Source organism: Dictyostelium purpureum (assembly GCF_000190715.1).
Source record: "Dictyostelium purpureum unplaced genomic scaffold DICPUscaffold_14, whole genome shotgun sequence".
Taxonomy (NCBI): domain Eukaryota; phylum Evosea; class Eumycetozoa; order Dictyosteliales; family Dictyosteliaceae; genus Dictyostelium; species Dictyostelium purpureum.
Genome location: NW_003519351.1, coordinates 16,986 through 43,093, shown reverse-complemented (window position 1 = coordinate 43,093; position 26,108 = coordinate 16,986). Strand labels below are relative to the sequence as shown.

Below are 26,108 nucleotides of genomic sequence, written 5' to 3'. Positions count from 1 at the left end.
ATGATTGTACTACAATCTTCATTCCACAACACTTTGGGTAAAAATCTATCTTTTAAAATATAAATCTTATATTAAATTTTTTTTTTTTTTGGTAAAGTTTATTATTTATACTTTTATTTAATGGATTTATTATTATTTAATTTATAGAATTTGGAGAGAACCATTTTGATACTTGAATGATACCATTTTTATATTCTGAATGTTTTAATGAGTCCTTCATTAATTTTTGACAAGATGGTACAACTGCGATTACTCTATAGAGAGTTATAAGTACATTTAATAAACGTTGGTCAACATCGTTTGATTTTGAATCTGAGGCATCGGTTGAATCAATGAGTTTTTTATAGATCATATGGAATTTGATGAATAAATGTCTATCTACATAAAAACTAACCAAGGATTTAACATCTTTTTCTACATATTTAGTATCGATTGGGTTTGAGCCGACTGGTCTAATAACATTCTTTCTTGTTTCATATTGGAATAATGAAAATAATTTGGTTAAATAGTGAAGTGAATTGGTTAGGACCACATTACCAGCATTTAATGTAATAATATCGATGAAAGCAATTAAATATTTGCTCTTTTCTAAATATTCTATATGACCATGATGGTATCTAATCATTTGGAAGAATAATCTCCAACTATTACGATTGAATTCTGGATTCTTACCATCTCTACATGATGGAATTAAAAATTTAAATAATTTTTCTTCTTTTTTGATAGTTTCGAAAATTTCTTGTACTTTTAATATGTGTCTCAATGAAATTAACATATCTAAAAAAAAAAAAAAGTTAATATATATTATTACCATAATTAAAATTATTATTGTTATAGTTTATTACTTACTTGTTTTAATTGTTTGAGAATACTTATTATTATCATTTGTTGTATTTGATAAAAATGAAATAATTTCAAATAATATAGTTGGAGAAATTGGAATATTATTACCGTCATCAGTTGAAGATTTCTTTGAGTCACTTTTACCACCACTTTTAATTGATTCGTTGTTTTTAAATAAATTGAATTTTGATAAAACTTTACAAAGACTAGCAAATAATCTTGAAACCAATTCAACGTTTTGAGTGAATTTTTTAGATCTTACAATTAAATTATATAGTTGGAAGAAAATGAAATCGTTCAATATGAATTTGTAGAGTGATTTTGGTGAGCCACTAACATTTTCTAAAACTGATGTTAAGAATTGGAATACCAATTCAGCAAAAAGACTATTACTACCATCTTCTTTACAAGTTGTTAAATCGGTGAGATGTTGTGATTCGAGCTTTTTAATACTTTCGGTATAACAAGCAATTAAAAATTCTTTCCATGGATCCTCTTGAAGAATTTGGAATATTCTTTTGGCAGCAAATTGAGAGTGAGCAAATTTGGAGTGTGATAAATCACGGACATGAGTTAAAAGATCTTTCTTTAATAATGAGTGAACAGTTGGTGATTCTGACATTTTAATGAGTTGGATTAAAACGAAAAGGAAGCAGTTGCTAACCTCAATTGATTTTCTACCGAGTGCTCTAAATATTTTATAGAGGAAATCTTTGTCATTTTGGAATTGAATGCCAATTCTTTCGGCAGCATCTTTCTTTGAGGTATTGATAAAACCTAAAACGCCGACATTATTACAATAGAAATTTAATCTCTCTTGAATAATACCTAAATAATAATATACAAATACTAATCTAACTACCTCTTGAGTTGAGCCTTTAGCAATGGATGGTGTGAGCATTTCATTGAGATGTGATGGATATGGGAAAAGATCCAATGGTACTGCATCAAAATATGAAATAGCTTTGGCCATACGATAAAGTGAATTTAAATCTTTGGAGAATAAAATGCTTTCGATTACCATTGTACCCTTGAGTTCTGATGAGAGAGTTAAAATTACTAATGTTGAAAGCTTTGATAATGATAATGGATTATTAACGTAATCAATAAACTTCAAAAGAATTGGGAATGAATCTGTACTAATAAGACCAAGGAAAATATTTGTAGAAATACTTGGACCATTGCCTGAAGCATGAGAGCCACTTCTTGGACTACCACTACGTTCAACAGTTGCGGCTAATTGTGATTGTGAACGTGGTGAATCTAATGATGTACCTGGCATAACAATATTGTTATGGCTGCTATTTGGTGACATCTTATTACCAGCTGGTGAACCTGCAAAACTAAATGAACCTGTTGAACCTGTACGAGTTGGTGGTGATCCTAACATTGAACTACTAACATGTGGTGATAATGGTTGGGCTGGTCTAACACTGTTTGGTGAGGATGAAGATGAACTTGTATTTAATAACATTTGTGGAATGATTGCTGGAATAATTGGAATGGTTGGTGCAAATAAACGAATGTCGCCCATATCGAAACACTCTTGGAATTTATCTAAATATTGTGAAGCATTATTAATAAGGGACCAAACACCATTTTGTAAATCAAAGCCTGGTTGTGTTACAATAGATTCGATTTCCATTTTCTTTTCTTGTAATTCGGTTGGTGTGATTCTACCATCAGACCATGAGTTTAGATGATCATATCTAAAACTAAATTGAAGTCTAGATTCATAGGCTTGAAGAGTTTTAAGGTATTGTTTTCTATCCTCTCTTGAAATATTGCTAAGTGTAGTTGAAGTGAATGAATTGATAGATGAATTACTACCACCACCGCTAATACTAAGACCACTACCACTGCCGCCTGATGAACCACCAATACCACTACCGCCTGCGCCTGATGAGCCTGGTTGATTTGTTTGTTGGTTTTCTAAAACTAAATAGTATTGTAAATTCATATTTGGTGATAAAAGTTTGCTAAAGTTGATTGGTAACTCTGGTATTGGATAATTATATTCGACTCTTTTACCATCGGCTTCACTATTGATATCGGAACGACGAACTGCTTTAAGAGTTAATGGTGGTAAAAGGTTACCTTTCTTTGTGACTGACTCTTTCCATCCATTTTGAATTGTTGGCATTAATAAATGATTTGACCATAAACCACCACGGTAACTTGATGCTGTTTGACGTTGAACAAGCATTTTTTTTCTATACCATTGATCAACAATTTCTGTAATTTTAAGTCTATCTTCTTGTGGTAAAGTTTTCCATAGATTTGTTTTGGCTGAACTATTATTGCTATTGTTTACTGATGAGCCACTGGTACTTGGATTGTCAAGATGATCCTTAATATTGAAAAGATTTAAATATTGGCCACATGATAGCTTTGAATTTGATAAAATTCTATTAAAAATTAAAGTTTCCTCTGTAACAATTGGACGTACAATTGGACGAAGAATCCATTCTTCTTTTGATTTATTTACATCGAAACCATCAACATCAATATATTTGTTTGTAGATTCACCCAATTCTTGGTTTGTAGTTTGGTCACTTTTATCTTTTGAGGGTAATTGAATGAATTGGCTGGGATGTGGTGGGAGAACTGAGGTTTTGGAGATTACTTCGTTTGACCAATTTCTCATTGCAAATTCATATTCTTCAAAGGTGCTAAAGAGCTCGGGCATTGGTTCTGTTAAAATGAGTTGTGAATCCCATGGATCTTTGTTGAGAATGGTGTTTTCTTCAAATATTGAGCTACCAGTACGTCCCATTTTACCATATGGTTCGCCAGATTCTCCAAGACGACCTTGCAATGTATGTTTTGGTGAAAGTGAATTTGAACGTTGAATTCTATGATCTATAAATGCGCCACTATTACTTCTACTACGAGTACCATTTGCAATGATACTAGCCAATGAGCCTGTGCTGGGTGATCCATCCATTGGACTATTAGAGCCGTCTAATTGGGTGCCATCGAATGAGCCAGTACTAGTGTCACTATTACTACGTTCACGTCCATTACCACTATTATGATTAACATTACCGCTACCGCTTACTGAATCTTCGCCACCTGTACCAGATAAGCCATCTATATCACCATCGGTTACTGAAGACATATCTTTCATGTCAGAATCTGTATATTTTCTCTCCATATCGTATGAGAGTGAGTCGTCATTTGATGCTTCTGAATTTTTTCTAAATAAACGTTCTTGTTGTAACTTTGGTCTACCATAGGTTCTACCGATACTGTGTGGTAATTGAACTACACCTAAATTCTCTTCTACTTGTTTCTTCCATTCAATTAATGATTGTTCATAATCTATATAGTCGTCATAAGCTTGATAGTCTGGAAATGAATTATAAATTTGGTCTGTTGAATTAAATCTAAGATAGGGTGTGAGGTCGTTTTTTGGACTATTCTTTTTTAAGGTTTTATTTACTGTTGCTGATGATGGTGATTTATTATTTACACTTCCAATATCGTTATTTTTATTTGGTGTTGGTGAGGTTAATGATGGTGATGCTGATGATGAAGAAGAAGATGATGATGAAGAGGATAATGATGGTGATAGACCTGCTGGTGGGTTATTGTCATCGATACCAATATATTTAATTGCTATATAATATTTATTATAAAGGGTACCATTTGCTCCCAAAAACAATGGTGTCTTATATTCTTCTGATTCTGTATTGATATTATTTGGCTTAATAGCCTCAACTAATTCTGGCCCTGAATATTCTTCACCATCTAATAAATTTTTAAAAAATAAAAAATATTAGTAACAAATATCAAAAATTATAGTTCAAATGAAATATTAAAATGATACATACTTAAAAATCTGAAAACATGTGGTTGTCCTGAGGAACCTTGAACATCTAGATTTAATGCTGCTCTTCTAAAGCTTTTTGCTTTTGAGAATGTTCCTCTTCTATTTAAAGCTGATGGTGATAGATTTTCAATTGATGACATTTCTTGTTGTTTTTTTTATTTATAGATAATAATATTTATATATATAATAAAAAAAAATATATTACTGTATTTGATATTTGTTACTTGATGATATTGATTTTTTTTTTTGATTATTTATTTTTTTAAAAAAATAAAAAAAATTACTATAAATACAAAAAGAAAAAAAAAAATTCTGTTATTATTATTTTACAAATATTTTATATAACAAAGAATAAATAAAAAAAAAGTTGTATATATATAACTAGTATATGATTTATATATATATTAAAAATGTGTTACTATAATTAAATTAAATAAATTAATTTAATCATAAGTGTGAGAAAAAAAAATATATGATATTTGTTGTAATATTTCTAAAAAATATATATATTTATATTTTCTAAAATTTCTATTTTGTTTGATTTAATATCATATATTTTTTTTATTTTATTTATTAATTACTATTACAATAAAAAACAAAAAAAGAAATCTTTTTTCTCTATTTTATTATGTGTGTGAAAAAATTAAAAAAAATAAAACAAAAATAAAAAAAAATTATAGAAAAATATAAAAAAAAAAAAATTATTTAAAAAATATTTTTTTTTTTTTTTTTTTTTTTTTTTAAAATTTTTTTCACTTATTATAATAATAATGTTTTGTGAGTGTGCGCATTAAAAATATCACACACGATGATGGTTTTTTCTTTGATATTGCTTCTCTACTAATAACAATCACAACAATTGAGTGTTTTTTTTAAAATTTCTGGCTGTTTTAAAAAATTTATTTGTGTGTGTATGAAATGATTTAAAAAAATAAAAAAAAAAAGAGAAAAAAAAAAAAAGATATTTTATACATGCTATTTATAAAATTATATTAGTTTTATATTAGTTTCCTAAAATTTATTATTAGCTTATTTTTTTCTAAAATTATAATAAATAATTAAATATTTATATTAATTATATTATCTTTTTTTTGTTATTGTTTGTTAATATTAAATCATTATTATATAATATGATATGTTATGATATTTTTATTATTATTTTTGGGGTAGGAATGTAGTTATTTTTATTTTTATTATTTTTTTATTTTTAGCAACTAAAATGAATCACAACTTTTTTTTTTTTTTAGTTTCAATACCAAATTTAAATTTATTTTTATTATTTATTTTAAAATTTAATTGTTTACAATTATGTATAATTATATTAAATTTTTGTTTAGTTTTTTTTTTTGGGTATCATACACTACATATTTAATTATTAAACTACTATATGATTTTAATTTTTATATATTTTTATTTCTATTATTTTAATATTTTTATAAATTTTATATGATAAAAAGTAAATTGATTGTATTATTTTATGTATTTTAAAAAAAAAAAAATACAAATAAAAAAAAAAAATATAGAAATAATGGATATATAAATAATTTTTATATCTTAATCGGTTTTAAAAAAAGAATTTTGTTATTTTTATCTCCAAAGTGGGTGGGTTTAAAGTATGTGTGTGGTATTTTGTTGTATGATAAATTTTTTTTTTGATTAGAGTGTAGTTCCCTTGGGTGTGGGTTAATATAAATTTAATTAATTTTTACAACAATAATTCTTTTTTGTGTGATTAATTTATATATTTAATTCCATATTAAAATATAAAAAGATTTAGGGTCATGAATTAATTATTTTTTGTTTGATTTAAATAGATTATTGTCTTTAAATGGAAATGGTTTTTTTTTTTTTTTTTCTTTTTTTTTTTTTTTTTTCAACTAGTCAGGATTTAAGATGCTTTGTGCAATGACCTAAAAAAGATCAAGTAAAGCCAATTCAAAGAAAATAATAACAAATTTGGAATCAATTTGAAAAAGGTTTTTTTTAATAAAAAAAAAAAAACAACCAAAATCAATTTTTTTCGCGCTTATTTTGGTTTATTAATTTTTTTTTTTTTTTTTTTAAATTTAAAAAATAATTTTTTTTTTTTATTTCATTATTTTTTTTTTCTTGTATATAAACCAATTTGTATATACACATATATTTTTTATTTTATTTTGATTGTAATTTATATTTTTTTATTTTAATATACCAATTATTTTAAAGTTTATGTATTTAATAGTTAATACATAATAATGTCAAGATTAAATAAAAATAAAAATACTTCAACACAAAATAATGTATCAAATAATTTAAATGGATTAAATATAATTTCAGAAATACCGTTACAAGATATTGATGACGAGATTAAAGACAAAATATGGAAAGGTGAACTATTGTCAGAAGAAGCTAGAAATATATTAGATCATGTAACGAGTAAAATAAAGAATGAACAGTTAGAAGCAATATTAAAGAGCCTTAGATCCATATCTATACCCGAGTTTGACCCTGAACCATTCGAGCAGGTCGATTCTAATCAGGAGGAAGAGGAAAGAAAAAAGAAATTAAAATTATTGAAACAACAACAACAAAAGCAAAAAAAGAAAGGTGGTAGAAAGAAAAAAGGTGCAAGTAAAAAGAAGATAATTGAAAGTGATGATGATGAAGATGTCGATCAAGACGAAGACGAAGAAGAAAAAGAGGATGAAATTGAAAAAGAAGATCAACAACAACAACAACAATTAAAAAATGAAATTAAATATTACAGAAATGGTAAAGAAGAGATTAATAACGATTTCAAAGAGTTTTTGCAAAATAATCAAATTTCAAGTGAACATTTAATTGTATTTTTATACTGGATAATTAATACAACATCAGTAAAGAATCAAGAACAAAGGTTTAATGCTGCTTCTATATATGTCCGTATGATTACATTGGAAAGAAAGTTGTTCCATCCATTTGCTTTTCGTTCAGTAATGAAGTTGCTTTATGTTAAAAGTCCCAATACATTGGTCATTAGTGAGAACAAATCTGGTAAGAGTAAAGGAAAAGGGAAAGAAAAAGATGGTGATACTGAAATGGAAGAGGATGAACAAGAAGAAACTGGTACTGCTGATGAAAATGATGAAATGGAAGAAGATGAACAAGAGGAAGATGGAGGCTCTAAATCAAAAACTCAGAATAATGAAAAAATTTGGTTTAAAAAGTGTGGTTTACTATTACAAGATTTATCATGGTCATTTTATAGATTTGATTTTTCAAATCATAATGAACCATTATGTAATGCAATAGAATCAATTACCCAATTGGCACGTACTCAGAATTTTAAAAAACCAAAAGCAAAAGGAAAGAGGACTGCAGCAAGTGATTCAAATGAAATTGAAGTTATTAAGTTGGCATTCGAAGCATTATCAGTACTTGTTGAAGAGAATAGACATGCTCCTTTGCCGGTTGTGCTTTCAATACTCTTAAAAGAATTTCTACCAACTCTTTCAATGAATCCTGGTACAAATATTCCACCACAAGTTCCAAAATCATTAATTTTTGATCGTGACTTGGTTTTAGAATTTATTTTTAGCAAATTAATTCCAAATAGAAATACTCATGACCACATTTATATTTTAATTCAACATATTTGTATGAAAGTATTGGACCGTTCAGAATACAAGACCCAAACTGTTACTAGTGTATCCAAACTATTAACTCATCTCTACTCTCATCAAAGATTTATGGACAATTTTTTCATCACTTATTCAAAAAATGTTAAATCTCACTTTAGATCATTCTCTGTCGAGGTATCTTTGGCTTTGCTCCACAATTTTAAAATTTTCAAAGATATATTTGGTGATACACTTAAAGAAGATTTATTGATACAACAGCTGTTAGGTATTCTAGTTGATAGATCATCTGACAAAGTTTCAGTAGTACGTTCAAAAGCCTTAATATGCTTATCAACTCTTTTGGAGGATTCCGAAGATCAATCTGAAGATTCAGAAATTATCAAATTAATCAAAAATCATTTAAATAAGGTTTTCATATTAGATCACAATGGTAATAATACTCAAATTGATTCAGATGATGAAAATGATAATGTCAGAAATAGTAATAAGAAAAAACCATCTTTATTATCATTCCTTTCAAAAAGATCCCAAGATGAAAAGGCTCAAGTTAGAAAATCTGCACTTCAAGTATTAGATGTTATTTGTAGTCAAAGTGGTGCAACCAAACCAATTTTAAACATTTTATTAAAGAGTTCACAAGATTCATCACCATTAGTACGTAAACAAGTTATTATTACTCTCTCAAAACTACTCTTAACTTTTCCAAAAGATCTTGTTTTAGTTGATACTTGGAGAAAAGCAGTTATTCCATTAATTACCGATAGAGAACAAACCATAGTCGATAAATCTTTAGACTCCATAAATGAAATTTTATTCAATTCAATTTTAAATCCACAAAGGTAACTATTAATTTTTATTTAAATATTAATATTTATTTTTAAATCCTAACTTTTTATATTTTTTATTAGTAATGAATTTATTTGGGTATTATTACATGATATTAGTGTCGAAATGAAACCATATTTACATAAAATTTGTAATTTAATGTCATCAAAAAAACTAATTACACCACAAATTATTAAATCAATTCAATCAATTATTAAATCATCAAAAGAAGATAATATTATTGGCGGATGGACCTTATTTTCAGAGATTGCATATTGTTGTCCAGAGAAATTGGATCAACATTTAATCATTGGTGCATGGAATAAATATAAAGATTCAGTCAATGAAAAAGGTTTATCAGATTCCAAACATGAAGACAGAGTAACATTATTGTCTTGTATACTATTGGTAATTGAAACAATATGTCCATTGCTTTCAATTGAAAATTCAAAATTACTTTTCAATGAAATCTATGCCAAAATTAAACAATTCGCTTATGAACCAATCATCACTCAATTACTTTTAAATATTCTAGTCAAATTAACTCATAAAACATTTAAAGATAACAAAAGTCAATTTCAAACTGCAATTGCCGAATGGACAAAGAAAATATTACAAATTTGTGATGAAAGATTATCATTGTACGCCTTACCAAATATCAATATCAAAGGTAGCTCCCTAGACGAAAAGCAAGAGGAGGAACAAGTAGATAACGAAGAAAAATTAGGTTTATATTTATTTACAATTGGTGAAATTATTCAAATACCACAAGCTAAAATTCCAACACGTTTAAAAACTGTTGTACAGGCTTTAATTGCACCAAAACTTACAACCATCTCAAATAATAATGATTTCAGTGATTTGATGGTAACTGAGGATGATAGAACAATTCCAGTTTCAATTAGGGCCCATGCTTTCATTACATTAGGTAAACTTTGTTTAGGTGATGACAGATTGGCAAAGAAGTGTATTGCAACCTTTGCAAAAGAATTAGAGATATCTGACTCTCCAATCATTAGAAATAATGTTATGGTTGTAATGTGTGACCTTTGTATTCGTTACACCCAATTGGTTGATAACTATATTCCAAACATTGCCATGTGTCTTAGAGATCCAAGTGAAATGGTACGTAGACAAACATTAGTGCTCTTAACACGTCTTTTACAAGAAGATTATGTCAAATGGAAAGGATCATTATTCTTTAGATTTGTTGAGGCACTTGTTGATCCCTCACCAATTGTTAAGCAATTTGCAAATTATTGCTTAATGAATGTTTTACAAGTTAAATATGGTAGTAATGGTGGTGCTGCATCGGCCACATCCTCTGCGTCCAATACCTCCACAGCAAACTCAAATCACCATGGAAATGTATTTTTCACTCACTTCCTCGAATCAATTTTTGTTTTAAATAATTGCAAAGCTCACCCAAATTACAATCAAATCTCTGCCAATCCAACCTTTTCATTATCATTAGGTGGTGCAAAAAATAATAATGGTGAAGCTTTTCAACTTTCTGGTTCTGACAATTTTTCAAAGAGAATGCAAATCTATTCAACCTTTTTAAACAACATGCGTGACGAACATAAATTCCAATTGATGAGTAGACTATGCCACGAAATTTTATCAGAGATTTCTGAAGAGCGTTTCAATCTTGAAGATTGCAATGGTGTCATTCACGATACACTTTCGATATTGGCATGTAAAGAAATTAAACTAGCACTCCACCAATCAAAATCTACCGAGGAAGATGACCTTACACCAAAAGAAGTTGCCGAGGAAGCCGCAAAGAGTAAATTATTAACAAATATCTTCAAAAAGAATGTTATTGAAAATATTGTACCAATTGTTATTGAACTTAAACATTTATTAGAAAAGAAGAGATCCAAGCATTTGAAATTGGTAATGGTATATCTCAAAGAGTTACTTAAAGACTACAAAAAAGAAATGACAGAATACCTTTCAAACAATCGTCAACTAGAGAAAGAAATTGAATTTGATATGAGAAATCTTAACAATCAAAATAGAAAACCACAATTTCAATCACCTTCTAAATTACCAGTTAGAACTCCGGCTAAACGTTTATCTATTATACCAAATCAAAACTCACCATCTGTAAATAATACTAACCTCCAAACACCCGCCAAAATCGATAAAACCAATTTCGCAGTTCCACCAAGCAGAGTTAAATTACCTGGCTCAGCAGTTCGTACACCAATTTCAAAACCATTCGCCCAAGGTCTTAGACTTTCTTTCACTCCATCCAAAACCCCATTAACTGGTCAATCATCTCTTACCTCTCAATTTTTAAATGAATCAAATAATATGAATAGTGGTGGCAGTGCAAATAAAATTCCAATGAATAGTTTATTTAACCAACCTCAAACACCAAAATCAATTTTAAAACCATCAATGAGACACAGTATTGGTGGTATACCATTATCATCATTATCATCATCAGCTATTTCACCCTCACCATATAAATCAAATAATAATAATAACAATAACTCTAATAATACTACACCACCATCAACAACTCCAATTAAAATGGCACCACTTGGAAAAAATATAGTTTTACCAAATATTGAAACCACACCCAGCAAATGGAATATTAAAAGTGATATTATTGACGAAAAATCAAGTGATAAGATTATAGATAGTGATAATGAAGAGGAAGATAAAGAAAACATTGAAGAGAATATAACCATTAAATCAAAAAGAGGAAGACCATCAAGAAAACAAAACCTTATCGATAATGACGATGAAACACCAAAAGAAGAGGAGCCATCAAAAGTATCTAAATCTAGGGGTAGAATATCCAAAAAACAAAACATTGAAAATAGTGATAGTGAACAGAAAGAGGAAGAACAAGAGGAAGAAACCCCAAAGGTATCTAAATCTAGAGGCAAATCATCAAAATCAACTGTAAATAAATCAAATACAACACCAGCATCAACATCAACCAGTAGATCGACTAGAAATAGAAAACCAATTTTTAATTTAGAACCAATCGAAAATAATAATAGTAATGACGATGAAAACTCTGACTTTGATGAAAAAATTAAACAATCCAAAAAAAGAACAAAAACCTCAAATGTAAATACTGGCACAACTACAACCACAAGAGGCAGAAAAAAAAATAAATAAATAATTTATAAAATAAATATTAAAATAAATTTATAATCAACTTTTAATTGATTTATAATATTATTGTTAAAAAAAAAAAAAAAAATTGTGATTTTGAATTATTTGATCAAAACAATAAATAAATTAAAAAAAAAAAAAAAAAAAATAATAATTATTATTTAATAATCAAAATTAAAATTTTTTCTTTTTTTTTTTTTTCATATTTTTTATAATTAATTATTATTTGATCGTCTCATTTTTTATTTTAAAAATGCTTTAAGACTAAAACTTTTGGAACACCGACGTGGGCTGTTTTGATATAAAACATCCTTTTTTTTTTTTAAAGTTGTAAAAAAAAAAGAAAAAAAAATAAAATTTAAATGAAAAAAAACAAAAAAATTAATTTTAATTTTTTTTTTTTTTTTAATTTATTTTTTATTTTAATAATTTTTTTTAATTGTTTTTTTTATAATTTTTTTTTTTTTTTTGTGTGATAATATTTATATATTTGTTATATAATTATTTATATATTAATTAGTAGACAATTGCAGATAATAATTACCTAATAATAATAATTTTTTTCAAAAACTATAATTTTTTTTAATAATAAGATTTTTTTTATTTTTTTATTTTTTTTAAAACATTTTCTTGTTTCTTTTTTTTTTTTTCAATACAAAATTTTTTTTTTCTTACTTTGTTTAAGTATAAACAATTGTAAAGTACAATAGTGCTTTAAATAAATATATTTTTGTGATATTTTTTTATACAATAATAATTATATTTTTTAAATAATTAAAAAATTCTTAACGCTTTTTTTTTTTTTCTTTATATAAACTATAAAAAAAAAAGAAAAAAAAAAAAACAAAAATAGAATTTTAATATATAAAATTTATGGGAAATAACAGCAGTAAAAGAAGTGGAGATAACAGCGATACCAGATACATACCAAGCGGTTTATATAAAGATTGCGAATGGGATAGCAAAGTTATAAAAAAATTAATTGCGGAAAAAAAGATAGCACCTTTAACACAAGGTGCAGAAGACGAGGGACCAAATTTAGAAGAGTGTCCTATTTGTTTATTGGTATGTATAGATAGAAATGGAAAGAATTATAATAGCAATATATCATGTGATTAATATTAATATTTATAACTCTTTAGTTTTATAGTGGTGGTTTAAATAGATCTAAATGTTGTAAAAAAGGAATTTGTACAGAATGTTATCTTCAAATTAAAAAGCCAGGTAGTGATGCCAATAGTATTTCATGTCCATTTTGTAATCAATTAGGATATCAAGTATTATTTACGGGACCATTATCAAGGGAGGAAATTATAAGGGATGAAATTGAACAAGCTAAAGTTGTAGAGTTGACGATTAAAATGAGAAAAGAAGAAATGGAGAAGAACAATGACCCTAATATTAACATAAATAACCCCAGCAATCCTGGTAGCTTTAGTAATTATTCGACTTCAAGATCACCAACCCAACATTGTATTCCCAACTCACCACCTAAACAACTCTCGTCAAAAGAAATATCAGAGTTATCAATGTCTCCATACTCTAACCCAATTAAAATTCAAACCACTACCAACACCACCACATCACCTTCCTCAAGAGTTATTAACAATAATCATCATGGTGGCACTAATCCAAGCAGCTATAGTTCAAACAATGGGGCCAATAGACACTCTCAACAGGCAGCTTTATCTTTTACCGATCTTTTCTCTGGTAACTATAGCGAAAATGAACTCGAAAATTTAATGCTCACTGAAGCCATTAGACTTTCTTTAATTACTCACAACAATGAAGTTAAAAAGAATACCACTGGCAATAATACTTCAAGTAGAAAGAACTCCCACAATCAAAGCCATTCTCACCGTAACAATAGCAACACATCATCATCTGCCTCATCTCGTCATAATAGTGTTAGCAGTTCAAATATCTTTAATAATTTTACGTCAACCTCACCAAGCTCAATTGATGATATAATTAAAAATACTGATGAACTTTTAAATAGAGAACAAACCAATACTTTAAAAAAATCACCAAGTAATAATAGTAACAACAACAGCAACAGCAACAACAATACCATTTTTAAAAGCTCACTCTTTTGCGATTTAGACGATCAGAAAAGTTTAAATGAATCCTTTGATTTTGGTATTAAAACCTCACCATCTGGTAGTGGCTCTGGTAGAAACCTTCTTTCAAAGCATCATACCACCACAACAACTACAACAACTACTACAACTACAACAACTACAACAACATCTCCAAACTTATTAGGTTTAGATCCCCTTTCAGCCATGTTACAACAAGTAGATAAAGAAAAACAACCCCAGCAACAACCCTCAAACCAAAATCACATAAAAAACAAAATTGAAAACTATGAAGATAAACAACCTCTGGATGAAAATAGTGGCAACAAAACAACTACAACAAACACATCTACAAATAACAATAATAAACTAGCAAATAATAGCAACAATAAAACCCCAAATATGATTACAGATTCTGAAAGTGAAAAAAACTGTTATTCAAACTGTGCAACAGTATCAACATCGGTTGTAGATGATATTCATAGCAACTTAGATGTTGAACTTAGAAGTGAAGGCTCAGTTTTTAGTAGAGAAGGTGAATATGAATATGAGGATGAATCCATCGATGCAATTTCACCATCACCTTTCCTTGATCAAGAGTCCACAACCAGCAAAGTTAGTAACGCCAGTGGCAAAAATTTTTTATCCCATTCAAGACACTCCTCCCATTCATCATGCAATAGTTCAACAAGTAGCGGCTTTGACTTCAACTCATTTAAAGACATTATGAATACCACATCCACCAATAGCAATAGTCTTGGTAGTGGCAGCAATATTAAACAACATCATAGAAACAAATCAAATCAAAGACCAAACTCTGTTGGTAAACCAATAACCACCTCCTCAAGTACCAATCCACCTAGCCCAATTTGTAGTAATAGTAATTTAAAATCATCAAGTGGAGTAAAAAAATCAAATGATAACATTGTAATCAATACTTCTGGTGGTGCAATTATAATAAATAACAATATAAATATAAAAATTAATAATAACAAAACTATTATTATAAATAACATTACTAATAATAATAATAACAATATTAGTAATAATCTTTCTCAACAACCTCAATTAACTCTAGATAACTCTGTAAATACTTTAATTGGAGATAATAATGTAAATAATAATGATAATGATAACCAAACTTTGGCCCTATCACCACCAAATAACAATAACAATAACAATAATAATGATGATAATTATAATGATAATAATAGTAATAATGACAACAATGATAATAATAACAATAATAATGAAAAAGTAAAAGGGATTTTGGATGCAATTGGAAAAAACTTTTTCTCTAATAATGAAATTGACAACCAAAATGATGAAAATCAAAATGAAAAGGCAGATAATTCCTCATCCTCTTCATCATCATCATCATCATCAACCACCACTACAACAACAACCACCACAACAACCACAACAATTTCAAAAGGTCTTTCAATAGCTGGTGATTGGTAAATAATGTGACAATGTATATAATAACAAACCATCCATAGAATAATATAAAAAATAGATATATAATATTAACTAAAAAAAAATAAAAATAAATAAATGATATATTATATAGTAATTAATTTTTATATATACATATATTTTTAATTTTAAAAAAAAATAAATAAAAAAACCATTCTATAAAAACCATTCTATATATACCCATTATTTTAACTTTTATTAATCTCCACAAAAACAAACATAATTTAATTTAATTAAAATTTTTGCTATGATTTACATAAGTGATTTGGTATGATTTTTTTTTATTTTCTTTATTTATAAATATTATATTTATCTATTTTTTTTTATATTTTATTTTTAATATTCAGTATTTTCTGCTGGTTGTGGTAATTTTTTATTTGAACCTGTTGTCATTTCTTTTCTGAGGGCTGTTAAAATATCTTCAATTTTAGTATTTGAGTTCCAATTGCCTAATAATGGGAATAATCTTGGTTCGACAACACCATTTTGTTGATTAACGCATGTCATATTGACTTTAGTACTAAATTTAACAGTTGGGGCTTTTTGTGGGTAATTTTCATCACAACGAAGTTTTAAACTATAAAATCTTTCACTAAAAGCAGTCTAATAAATTGATTATTTAAATGGTTCAATTAATAATGTTATTATTTATTGATGAAAGTTGTTGATAGTTGTTTTTGTTGTTTTTATTGTTTTTGTTGTTAAAATTTTAGTAATATTTGAATGAAATAATAGTTTGATATTTTTATTTGTAAAATTTTGGTTTGTAAATAATAAAAATATATTAGTATGTGTATAGAGTTTGATTTGTGATATTTCATAAGATATATACATCTCTTGGACCAATAATACTACCAATCCATTCACTTAAATAAGTGTCATCTGGGTGTTCGAGACCATAACTTACTGTACCATCACCACCTTGCTTTTCTGCTTTTTCTAATTCTTCTAATAATCTAAAATTACGTGGAACTGATGCCATTTTATTAAACTTTTATATATATATATATTATAGAGATATCGATTAAATGTTTTTTTAAAAAAAAATTATTTTAATTTATTATTATTATTATACAAAATTATTAGTGTTATATATCAATTTGTGATAAAAAAAAAAAATTTTAATTTTAAAAAAAAAATTTTAAAAAAAAAAAAAAAAAAATTTTATAAAAAAAAATTAATAAAAATTTAAAGAAAAACTGGAATTAGGCAAAGTATATATTAAAAAAAAAAAAATAAAAGAAAGAAATAAAATATTGTTTATTTGAAATAATTTTTTTTTTTTTTAATCCATTGTTATTTTAAACACAAAATAAAAATATATAATTACATTAAATAAATAAAAATACAAAAATACAAAAAAAAATAAAAAATAAAAAATTTAATTTCCGAAATAAAAAAAAAATTAAAATTTATACCAAAATAATAATAATACTCATAATTTAAATTTATATTGTTTAAATGTTTATATAATTATAATTAAAATGTAAAAATGATTGAAAAAATAAATTTCCTAATTTACTAACTTCAATAGTGCAATAATGATGAAATTAGAGAAAAAATAAAAAAAATTTTAATTTTTTTTATTTTTTTTATTTTTTATTTTTTTTACAAAATTTTAATTTTTTAAAATTTTTTTTTTTTTTCATTTCATTATTTTATTATTTTATTTTAATAAAACATTAATTTTATTTATAAAAAAATGAATATGAACAGATATTTAGTTCGTAATTTCTCATCTGCCTCAAACCTTTTTGTTAATGCCAAAGGTAAACAACCAGTCAGAATTGCTGTTACTGGTGCTAGTGGTCAAATTGGTTATCAATTATTATTCAGAATTGCCAGTGGTAGTATGTTAGGTCCAGATCAACCAGTCATTCTTCAATGTTTAGAATTACCACAAGCCATGAACGCTCTTAAAGGTGTTTCAATGGAATTAGACGATTGTGCCTTCCCATTATTAAAAGGTATCGTTCAAACTGACGACCCAAATCGTGCTTTTGCCGGTGCTGATTACGCTTTATTAGTCGGTGCTAGACCAAGATCAAAGGGTATGGAACGTGGTGATTTATTAAAAGCCAACGCTGAAATTTTCTCTGTTCAAGGTAAAGCCTTAGATAAAAACGCCAACAAAGATACCTTAAGAGTTTTAGTTGTCGGTAATCCAGCCAACACCAACGCTTTAATTGCTGCCCGTAATGCTCCATCCATCGATCCAAAACGTTTCTCTGCTATGACTCGTTTAGATCACAACAGAGGCTTAGCTCAATTAGCCGAAAAGACTGGTTCATCCGTCACCGATATCGAAAAATTCTGTATTTGGGGTAATCACTCTGCCACCCAATACCCAGATATTAACTTTGGTTCAATCAATGGTAAATCATTAACCTCAATCATCAATGATGATGAATGGGTTAAAAAGAATTTCATCCCAACCGTTCAACAAAGAGGTGCCGCTATTATTGCTGCTCGTGGTCTTTCATCAGCCGCTTCAGCTGCCTCAGCTGCCATCGATCACATGAGAGATTGGACCTATGGTACCAACGGTCAATGGACTTCAATGGCCATCTACTCTGAAGGTGAATATGGTGCTGATAAAGGTTTATACTTCTCATACCCAGTTATTGTTTCACCAAATGGTAAATACGAAATCGTTAAAGGTCTTCAATTAGATCAATTCTCAAAAGAAAGATTCGAAAAAACTCGTGCTGAATTAGTCGAAGAAATGACTGCCATCAAAGAATTATTACCATAAACTATAAAATATATCTAATCAAAATCATTTAAAAATAATAATAATAATAATTTTTTTGTTAAAATAAAAAAAAAATTTGTAAAAAAAAACAAAACAGTATCACAATAATGTTTACCAATTATTTGTATTTAAAAATCGTCATATTAATGATTATATAAAACTTGATTCTTTTGTTACAATTTATTTAGAAAAAAAGGAATTTACATATATTTTTTTATTTAATTATTTTATTCCATAATCCAACCATGTGAAACAAGTAATGATTGACCAGTTAAACATTTATTTGGAATAGCAGAAAAGTTAACAGCAACTTCGGCAACATCTTCAACGGTTGTAAATTCGCCATCAACAGTGTGTTTTAATAAAATATCTTTGGCAACAGATTCTTCGGACATGTTGAATTTTCTTGCTAAATCTGGGATTTGTTTTTGGACTAATGGGGTTAAAACAAAACCTGGGCAAATTAAATTTGCACGAATATTATATTTAGCGCCTTCACGAGCAATACCACGACATAAACCTTCGAGACCATGTTTAGCAGTTACATATGGAATTTTATATTCTGATGCATATTTACTGTGAACACTACCCATGTAAAGAATGGTACCACCTCTTTTAACATCTTTTTTGAATTCTTGCATGGCATGTTTGGTACAAAGGAAAGCACCATCTAAATGAACACCCATCATCTTTCTCCAAACTGAATAGTCAAGAGTTTCAATGGATTCAATATGTTGAAGACCAGCATTTGATACAACAACATCTAATCCACCAAATGAACCAACAGTATCTTGAATACCCTTTTGAACTTGTTGTTCATCTGCAACATCGACACCTACTGAAATAGTTGATCCTGGATATAATTTATTTAATCTACTTGATTCAACATCTGCTTTGCCCTTATCTAAATCGGCAATAGCAACTTTACCACCTTCCTTTACAAATTTTTCAACAATACCTAAACCAATTCCTGATGCACCACCAGTTACAAAACAAACTTTATTTTTCATTCTATTTAATGATTCATTATTGGTGGTGGTATTTGTTGAATAACATCTAATTAAAGGTTTAATTAAATTATTATTTAAAATATTTTTATTACTTTTAATTAAAAACATTATTTATTATTTATATTTATAATGTCGATATTTTAAAATTTAATAAAATAAAAAAAAAGGTTAATGTGTGTTTAATGTGTGTGATGATTTTTAAAAAAAAAGAAGGAAAAAATTTTAATTTAAAACTCATGAAATAATTTTTTTTTTTTTTTGATTAAATTTTATTATTTTTTTTTTATTTTTTTTTTTTAAATTTTTTTAAAATTTTTTTTCATTTTTTTTATAAAAACGAAAATTATTTGTTGTTTATATTTAAAAATAAATTAATTTTGTAAATTACAATAATTCAAATAATCAATAACAAACAAAACAAACATAACAATACATATATATAGAACAAAATGTCAATGCAAAAATTTTATAAATTTTTAGAAATCCCAAAACCAAGAACATATGCAGAATTATTAAAAGCTTTTTCAATGGAAAAGATTTATTTATATGATGCCAAAAAAATTACAATTGTTTCAGTTAAAACTGGTAAAAATGTTAGTGGTGTTAGGTAAATTTCAAAATCTCAAAAGAAATCAATTAAATATCATAAATAAAATAATTTATCAAAATATGAATTTAATAGTATAGATAAATGATAATAGTATAAGTGTATACAACAATAATATTATGAATAATGTGGATCATATTGTTCATATGGGTCATATGAATCTACGACCCCCATACAATAACAATATGAATAATATGAGTAAGATGAAAAATATGAATAATATTAAAAATTAACAATAACAATAACAATAACAATAACAATAACAATAACAATAACAATAACAATAACAATAACAATAGCGATGACACTAACAATGATCATAACGATATCAATATCAATATCAATAACAACATCGATAACAATAGCAATGATAATAACAGTGACAATGATGATAAAAATATAATAATAACATTATAATAACATTATAATAACATTATAATAATATTATAATAACACTATAATAACACTATAATAACATTATAATAACATTATAATAACATTACAATAATAACTTTAATATTATTATAAACTTTAATAATTTGGGAATCTCAGATTTTTTAGATAACCTTAAATCTTTTACTAATGTATTATTTTATCATTAGAAATTTTAAATATAGATATTTAGAACCATTCCAATTTTGGAACAGTTCTCTTGTTATTGAACATATTAAACAAAATAAAGGTGAACCAAAAGTTGTTGTCGAATCACGTATGTACCAATAATAATAATTTATAAATATTAAAATAATAATTTAAAGTAATCATATTAATTTTATTTATTTTTTTTTTTTTGTTATTCTAGTCGATGGTAGTGAACACACTATTGATGCCAAATCAAAAGATTCAAAACAAATTCTTGACGAAGTTTTACAAATTACAAAAGGAAAAAAAATAGAAGTCAATATTCCAACTTTATAAAATAATAAATAATAATATCAATAATAAAAAATAAAACTAAAATTTTAAAAAAAAATTCTATTTACCATTTATTATTTTTTTTGAATTAAATTATGATAACTTTGTAATAAAAAAATAAATAATAAAAAACCCAATATGTTGGTGCAATTAATACCAAGGTGATTGGTATCTTAACTTTTCCCACACAATAAATGTCACAAGCCGTGGTGGCTTCTTTAGTGATTCTTTTTTTTTTTTTTTTTAAAAATATCAATTTTTTTTATTTTATTTTATTTTATTTTTTTTTAGGAGTTCCTATAAAACACTGGTTAAAATTTTTTGATATCATTTTATTTAAAAAAAAAGTTGTAAAATCATTAAAGGTATATTTTTTATTTATAATTATTTTTATTTATATTTATTATACATATATATTATATAGAAAAAAAAAAATGAAAAATGAAAAATAATTTCATTTTTTTCATACCCACTCTCACACAAACATAAGCATGTTTTATCTTTTATTTTTCATTAATTAGTTATCGTAAATTTTTTATATTGTTATTTTTTTCATTACCAATTTTTTTTTCGGTCATTTATTGTGTCATAAAAAAAAATAAAAAAAAAAAGAAAAAAGAAAAAAACAATAACAACGGAATTTAAACCAGCGATATCATAAACATTATTTATAAATAATTTTCATTTTATTTTATTTTATTTTTTTATTTTTTTTTTTTCAGTTGTCAAAAAAATTAAAAAAAAAAAAAGGTAAATTATTTTTTTATTTTTTAATTTATTTATTTCCCCATTTTTGTGTATGCTTTTTTATTTATAAATATATAATATTTTACATCTTCTCTTTTAGGGAATGTAGTGAAAAAATAATTAAAAATAAATAAAAATTAATTAACAAAAAAGTAAACAATCGTATAAATTGTTTTTTTTTTTTTTTTTGACCAGACTTCAACTTATTACTTTTTCTTTTGTTGTCATTTTTGCTTTTATTGTTATTTTTATCACAAGGGAGATCCATCATATTCTTTTCAATTTTGTGCATATTAAACATACAACCAAACGAAAAAAAAAAAACACACATACATACATAAATAATATAAAAACACACATTCACCACACTACCACACGCTTTCAAACTATTTAAATACTATTTGTTTTTTTTTAACACATATGTTTTAATTAAATAATAATATACACCCCAAAAACAATATATATTTAAAATTTAATAATATAATAATTAAATCTCAGAAAGAATTAAAAAAAATAAATAAATAATTTAATTAATTTTTATAAAAATAATAAAAATAAAAATATATTCAATATAAATTATAAATAATATTTGTATATAAACATAATAGTAATAATAATAATAATAGTAGTAATAGTAATAATATTAATATTAATAAAATAGTAATAATAAATAATATTTGTATATATACAATAAATTTTTTTTTTTTTTAATAAAAAAAAAAAAATACTAAAATTTTCAAATCTTTTTTTTTTTTTTATAACAATTAAATAATAAAAGATGGATACAAATAATAGTAATATTCAAAATAATAATAATAATAGTAATAATTATAATCATAATCATATTGATGGCTCACAAGATAGAAGGTTATCAATTACAGAAAATGAAAATTTAATAGATATAAACGAACCACCTCAAATACAGCAACCACCTCAGGCTTTAAATAATAGTGGTATCAATAATAGTGGTAATAATAATAATATGACTTCACCAAATATAACTTCACCAAATATATCTTCAAATATAAATTCAAATATAAATAAAAATGGATATGGATTAATACCACCACTTTCATCATCCTCATCTTCAGGTATAGGAATGTCATCATTATCTCCAATTAAAAGTGGGTTATCAACTTCAACATCATCAACATCATCATTAACTACAAGTCCAATCAATAAAAGTAGTAATGCTATAAAGAATACAACAGGGCCTCCAAATACACTTGGTGTTACAAATTCAAATGATAATTATACACCAATTCTAGTATCACCAAATCAAGCATCTTCAACACCATCCCATATAATTAAAGATATTATCAGAGAGAGCGAATTAGCAGAGGAAGAAGATTTCAAACAAATTGGATCTGCAATTTTAACTTCAAGTACCCATAATACAAATTTTGAAAATATTGATCTTGGTAAACAATCAGATTCCAGCGACACAAAGTCATTGTTAAAGAAAAATGATTTAGCATCCTCAAGTAAATCATTATTAAAACAATCATCAAATAATGTACCAAACTCTCATGGACGTTCAGGTCTTAATCGTTCGACAGCTTTAAATCGTTCAACCGCCTTAAATCGTTCAACAGCTTTAAATCGTTCATCAAGTTCAATTGCAAGTGCAGGTTTAAAGCTTAGTCAACTTTTTGTTAATCCATTATTATATAGTGTTGCATCTGAAAATCATATGATTTTAACAGTTTCATCAGAAATCAGCAGACCCCCACCAGATCTTTATGATCACCACCATCACCATGATATCGAAAACAACCTCACAGAAAAAGATGAAATTCAATTAGAAGATTATAAAAAGAATAGTAATAGTGAGCAGTTTGATGGTTTCCCAGATGGTGCAGATGAAATGGTAGATGAAGATTTAACAGATGGTGATATTCAAGTTGTTCAAGAACACACTAAAATAATGAAATTTTGGATTAAAAATCAAGGTCTTATATTATTGGTTTTAAGTGCTTTTCTATTTTCAATTATGGCTTTTATTGTTAAAAAAATTTCAACAGAATTATCATCACTCGAAATTGCATTCTTCCGTTCAGTCTATGGTCTCATCGCGTGCATATTAATTCTATATTCAATCAGAGACAATCCTTTGGGTCCAAAACAATTCCGTTTATTCTTATCTTTGCGTGGTCTTTCAGGTACCATTTCATTAGTTGCATATTTCTATACCATCAATGTTTTGCCTCTTTCCGAAGCAGTTATCATTTCATTCACAAGTCCTGTTATCACTGCCGCATTGGCAGCCGTTCTTTTAAAAGAAAAATGGGGTCCAATCGAAGCACTCTGCGCTTTCTTAAGTTTGTGTGGTGTAACAATCATTTCAAAACCATCCTTCCTTTTCCACAACCATGGTGATGGTGATACTGCTGGTAATGCCCAAAATGATCCAAGCAAGCTATTATATATTTTCATTGGTATTGGAGGCGCTTTCTTTACTGCTGTATCTTATATTGCTGTTAGAAAAGTTGGTCCAACTGTTAATCCTTTCATTTTAGTAAACTACTTTTCTGCTATTGCTGTAATCATTACATTACCATCCTCCTTTATATTCCAATTCTTCAAATGGCCATCTCTTTCAACTTGGGGTTATATTACATTAATGGGTGTTCTCGGTACCATTGCTCAAGGTGCTGTAAACAGAGGTATTCAATTAGAAAAAGCTGCAAAAGCCGCCGCTATGAATTATCTTCAAATTATTTTCACCTTTATTTGGGGAATTGCCTTTCTTGGTGAAAAGATTGATTGGATAACATTTTTAGGCGCTGGTTTAATTTTATCATGTGCTGGTATAACTGCTTTTAGAAAATAATCATTTCATTAAAAAGAAATCTATAGTTTAAAAATTTTAAAATTATAAAAACTTTAAATTAAAATTAATAAAAAAAAAAAATAATATTTATTTAAAAAAAAACATTGTTTTTATTATTTCTCTTTTTTCTAAAATATTTTTTATTTTTTACTAAAATGGTTTTTAATCAATTATCCAAATTTATTTGTATTTTTTTTCTGAATTATTTTTTTTTAATTTTTTCATTTTTTTTTTAATTTTTATAAATTTTTTTTTTTTTAAAAAACGAATTTTTTACATTTCATTTCATTTATCTATTTGTTTAAATAAAAAATGAAAAATTCTAAAGTATTTCTAAGAATTTTAAATAATACTAATAGTATCAATAATAAAGTTATTTACAATAATTTTATTTTAAAGAGTATAAATAATTTTAAAGTTAATAATATTAACAATAATGATAAATCATTTTCAATTAAATCATTATCATCACAATCTATAATATCAAATAATTACACTAATATTAAATATAATAAATCATTTTTTTCAACTCAAATAAATGAAAATAAAGATTTAAAAAAAGATACTGAAGTTAAAAAAGATACTGAAGAAGTTAAACCAGAAGAAACTAAACAAGAACAAAATGTAGAGGGTAAAAAAGAGGAAATTAAACAAGAAGAAATTAAAAAAGAGGAAACCAAACAAGAAGAAACCAAACAAGAAGAAACTAAACAAGAAGAAACTAAACAAGAAGAAAACAAACAAGAAGAAAACAATAATAATAATAATAATAACAAAGAAGAAAAACCAAAAACATTAAAGGAAAAAATTATTTCAAAAACTAAATGGACATTAATTATTGGTAGCATTGTTGGTAGTATTGGATTTTTATTTTATGAATCATATTTAAGAAATACATTACCATATAGAATGACAATGAATTATCTTGATAAAGATGATGTAGTTTTAAAAAATTTTGGTGGTCACATTACTGGTATCAAGTGGTATAAATGTTTTACTAATCCAATTTTTGGATGGGTTCAAAATGAAGAAGGTGGTATGGCATCTTGGACATATTTAAGAATTCCAATTACACGTTATGTTGCTCCACCACTTCCAAAATCAAAAGAAGGTGAACCAGAAATTATCCCAATTTCATTACCAGAAGATGCAATTTTCAAGGGTCATGATAGAGGAGCTCAAGTTGGTATTGTTTATGTTAAAATGGTTAAAAGATCACCAAACTTTTATGATTGGGTTTTCGAAGATCTTCAAGTACATTGTGACAATAATCAAATTATTAAAGTAGTAGATTCCGAAAAAAATAAAATTATAATCGATTATAAAAGAAGAAAATAAAAATAAAAATAAAGTTATTTAAATTGGGATTTTTATATATTTATAAAAATTTAAAAAATAAAAATAATTATTGTTGTCTTTTTTTTTATTTATTTTTATTTTTAAA

At 26.0% G+C, this 26,108-nt stretch overlaps 8 protein-coding genes across 8 annotated transcripts; 5 read left to right on the top strand and 3 right to left on the bottom strand.

Annotated features, from left to right (window-relative positions):
- Positions 1 to 90: 90 nt before the first annotated feature.
- DICPUDRAFT_93545 (uncharacterized protein) lies at positions 91 to 4,818 on the bottom strand (the record flags this gene model as incomplete). Its single annotated transcript, XM_003283777.1, has 4 exons — positions 91 to 777; positions 850 to 3,132; positions 3,175 to 4,596; positions 4,680 to 4,818. 4 exons carry the CDS (start codon positions 4,816 to 4,818, stop codon positions 137 to 139), a joined length of 4,485 nt encoding a protein of 1,494 aa, XP_003283825.1. The 3' UTR covers positions 91 to 136.
- Positions 4,819 to 6,912: 2,094 nt separating this feature from the next.
- Positions 6,913 to 12,246, top strand: DICPUDRAFT_147562 (uncharacterized protein; the record flags this gene model as incomplete). The annotated part of the gene is made up of 2 exons (XM_003283804.1): positions 6,913 to 9,116; positions 9,186 to 12,246. 2 exons carry the CDS (start codon positions 6,913 to 6,915, stop codon positions 12,244 to 12,246), a joined length of 5,265 nt encoding a protein of 1,754 aa, XP_003283852.1.
- Positions 12,247 to 13,116: 870 nt separating this feature from the next.
- Positions 13,117 to 15,782, top strand: DICPUDRAFT_147561 (uncharacterized protein; the record flags this gene model as incomplete). The annotated part of the gene is made up of 2 exons (XM_003283803.1): positions 13,117 to 13,308; positions 13,386 to 15,782. 2 exons carry the CDS (start codon positions 13,117 to 13,119, stop codon positions 15,780 to 15,782), a joined length of 2,589 nt encoding a protein of 862 aa, XP_003283851.1.
- A 351-nt stretch (positions 15,783 to 16,133) lies between these two features.
- Positions 16,134 to 16,779, bottom strand: DICPUDRAFT_26622 (uncharacterized protein; the record flags this gene model as incomplete). Its single annotated transcript, XM_003283776.1, has 2 exons — positions 16,134 to 16,400; positions 16,630 to 16,779. The coding sequence occupies 2 exons, from the start codon at positions 16,777 to 16,779 to the stop codon at positions 16,134 to 16,136; spliced, it is 417 nt and encodes a 138-aa protein (XP_003283824.1).
- Positions 16,780 to 17,484: 705 nt separating this feature from the next.
- DICPUDRAFT_91190 (malate dehydrogenase) lies at positions 17,485 to 18,632 on the top strand. Its single transcript, XM_003283802.1, has one exon. The coding sequence runs from the start codon at positions 17,500 to 17,502 to the stop codon at positions 18,550 to 18,552; it is 1,053 nt and encodes a 350-aa protein (XP_003283850.1). The 5' UTR covers positions 17,485 to 17,499; the 3' UTR covers positions 18,553 to 18,632.
- Positions 18,633 to 18,734: 102 nt separating this feature from the next.
- On the bottom strand, positions 18,735 to 19,751 carry DICPUDRAFT_91189 (uncharacterized protein). The gene has a single exon (XM_003283775.1). The coding sequence runs from the start codon at positions 19,668 to 19,670 to the stop codon at positions 18,780 to 18,782; it is 891 nt and encodes a 296-aa protein (XP_003283823.1). The 5' UTR covers positions 19,671 to 19,751; the 3' UTR covers positions 18,735 to 18,779.
- A 649-nt stretch (positions 19,752 to 20,400) lies between these two features.
- Positions 20,401 to 24,733, top strand: DICPUDRAFT_45078 (uncharacterized protein). Its single transcript, XM_003283801.1, has 2 exons — positions 20,401 to 20,548; positions 22,692 to 24,733. Exon 2 carries the CDS (start codon positions 22,814 to 22,816, stop codon positions 24,662 to 24,664), a length of 1,851 nt encoding a protein of 616 aa, XP_003283849.1. The 5' UTR covers positions 20,401 to 20,548; positions 22,692 to 22,813; the 3' UTR covers positions 24,665 to 24,733.
- Positions 24,734 to 24,976: 243 nt separating this feature from the next.
- On the top strand, positions 24,977 to 26,002 carry DICPUDRAFT_74807 (uncharacterized protein; the record flags this gene model as incomplete). The annotated part of the gene is made up of 1 exon (XM_003283800.1): positions 24,977 to 26,002. The coding sequence occupies one exon, from the start codon at positions 24,977 to 24,979 to the stop codon at positions 26,000 to 26,002; it is 1,026 nt and encodes a 341-aa protein (XP_003283848.1).
- Positions 26,003 to 26,108: the final 106 nt, after the last annotated feature.

Excerpts from the sequence above, each read along its gene's own strand:
- DICPUDRAFT_91189 (XM_003283775.1), bottom strand. The coding sequence starts at position 19,670 with ATGTTTTTAATTAAAAGTAATAAAAATATTTTAAATAATAATTTAATT.
- DICPUDRAFT_45078 (XM_003283801.1), top strand. The coding sequence starts at position 22,814 with ATGACTTCACCAAATATAACTTCACCAAATATATCTTCAAATATAAAT.
- DICPUDRAFT_91190 (XM_003283802.1), top strand. The coding sequence starts at position 17,500 with ATGAATATGAACAGATATTTAGTTCGTAATTTCTCATCTGCCTCAAAC.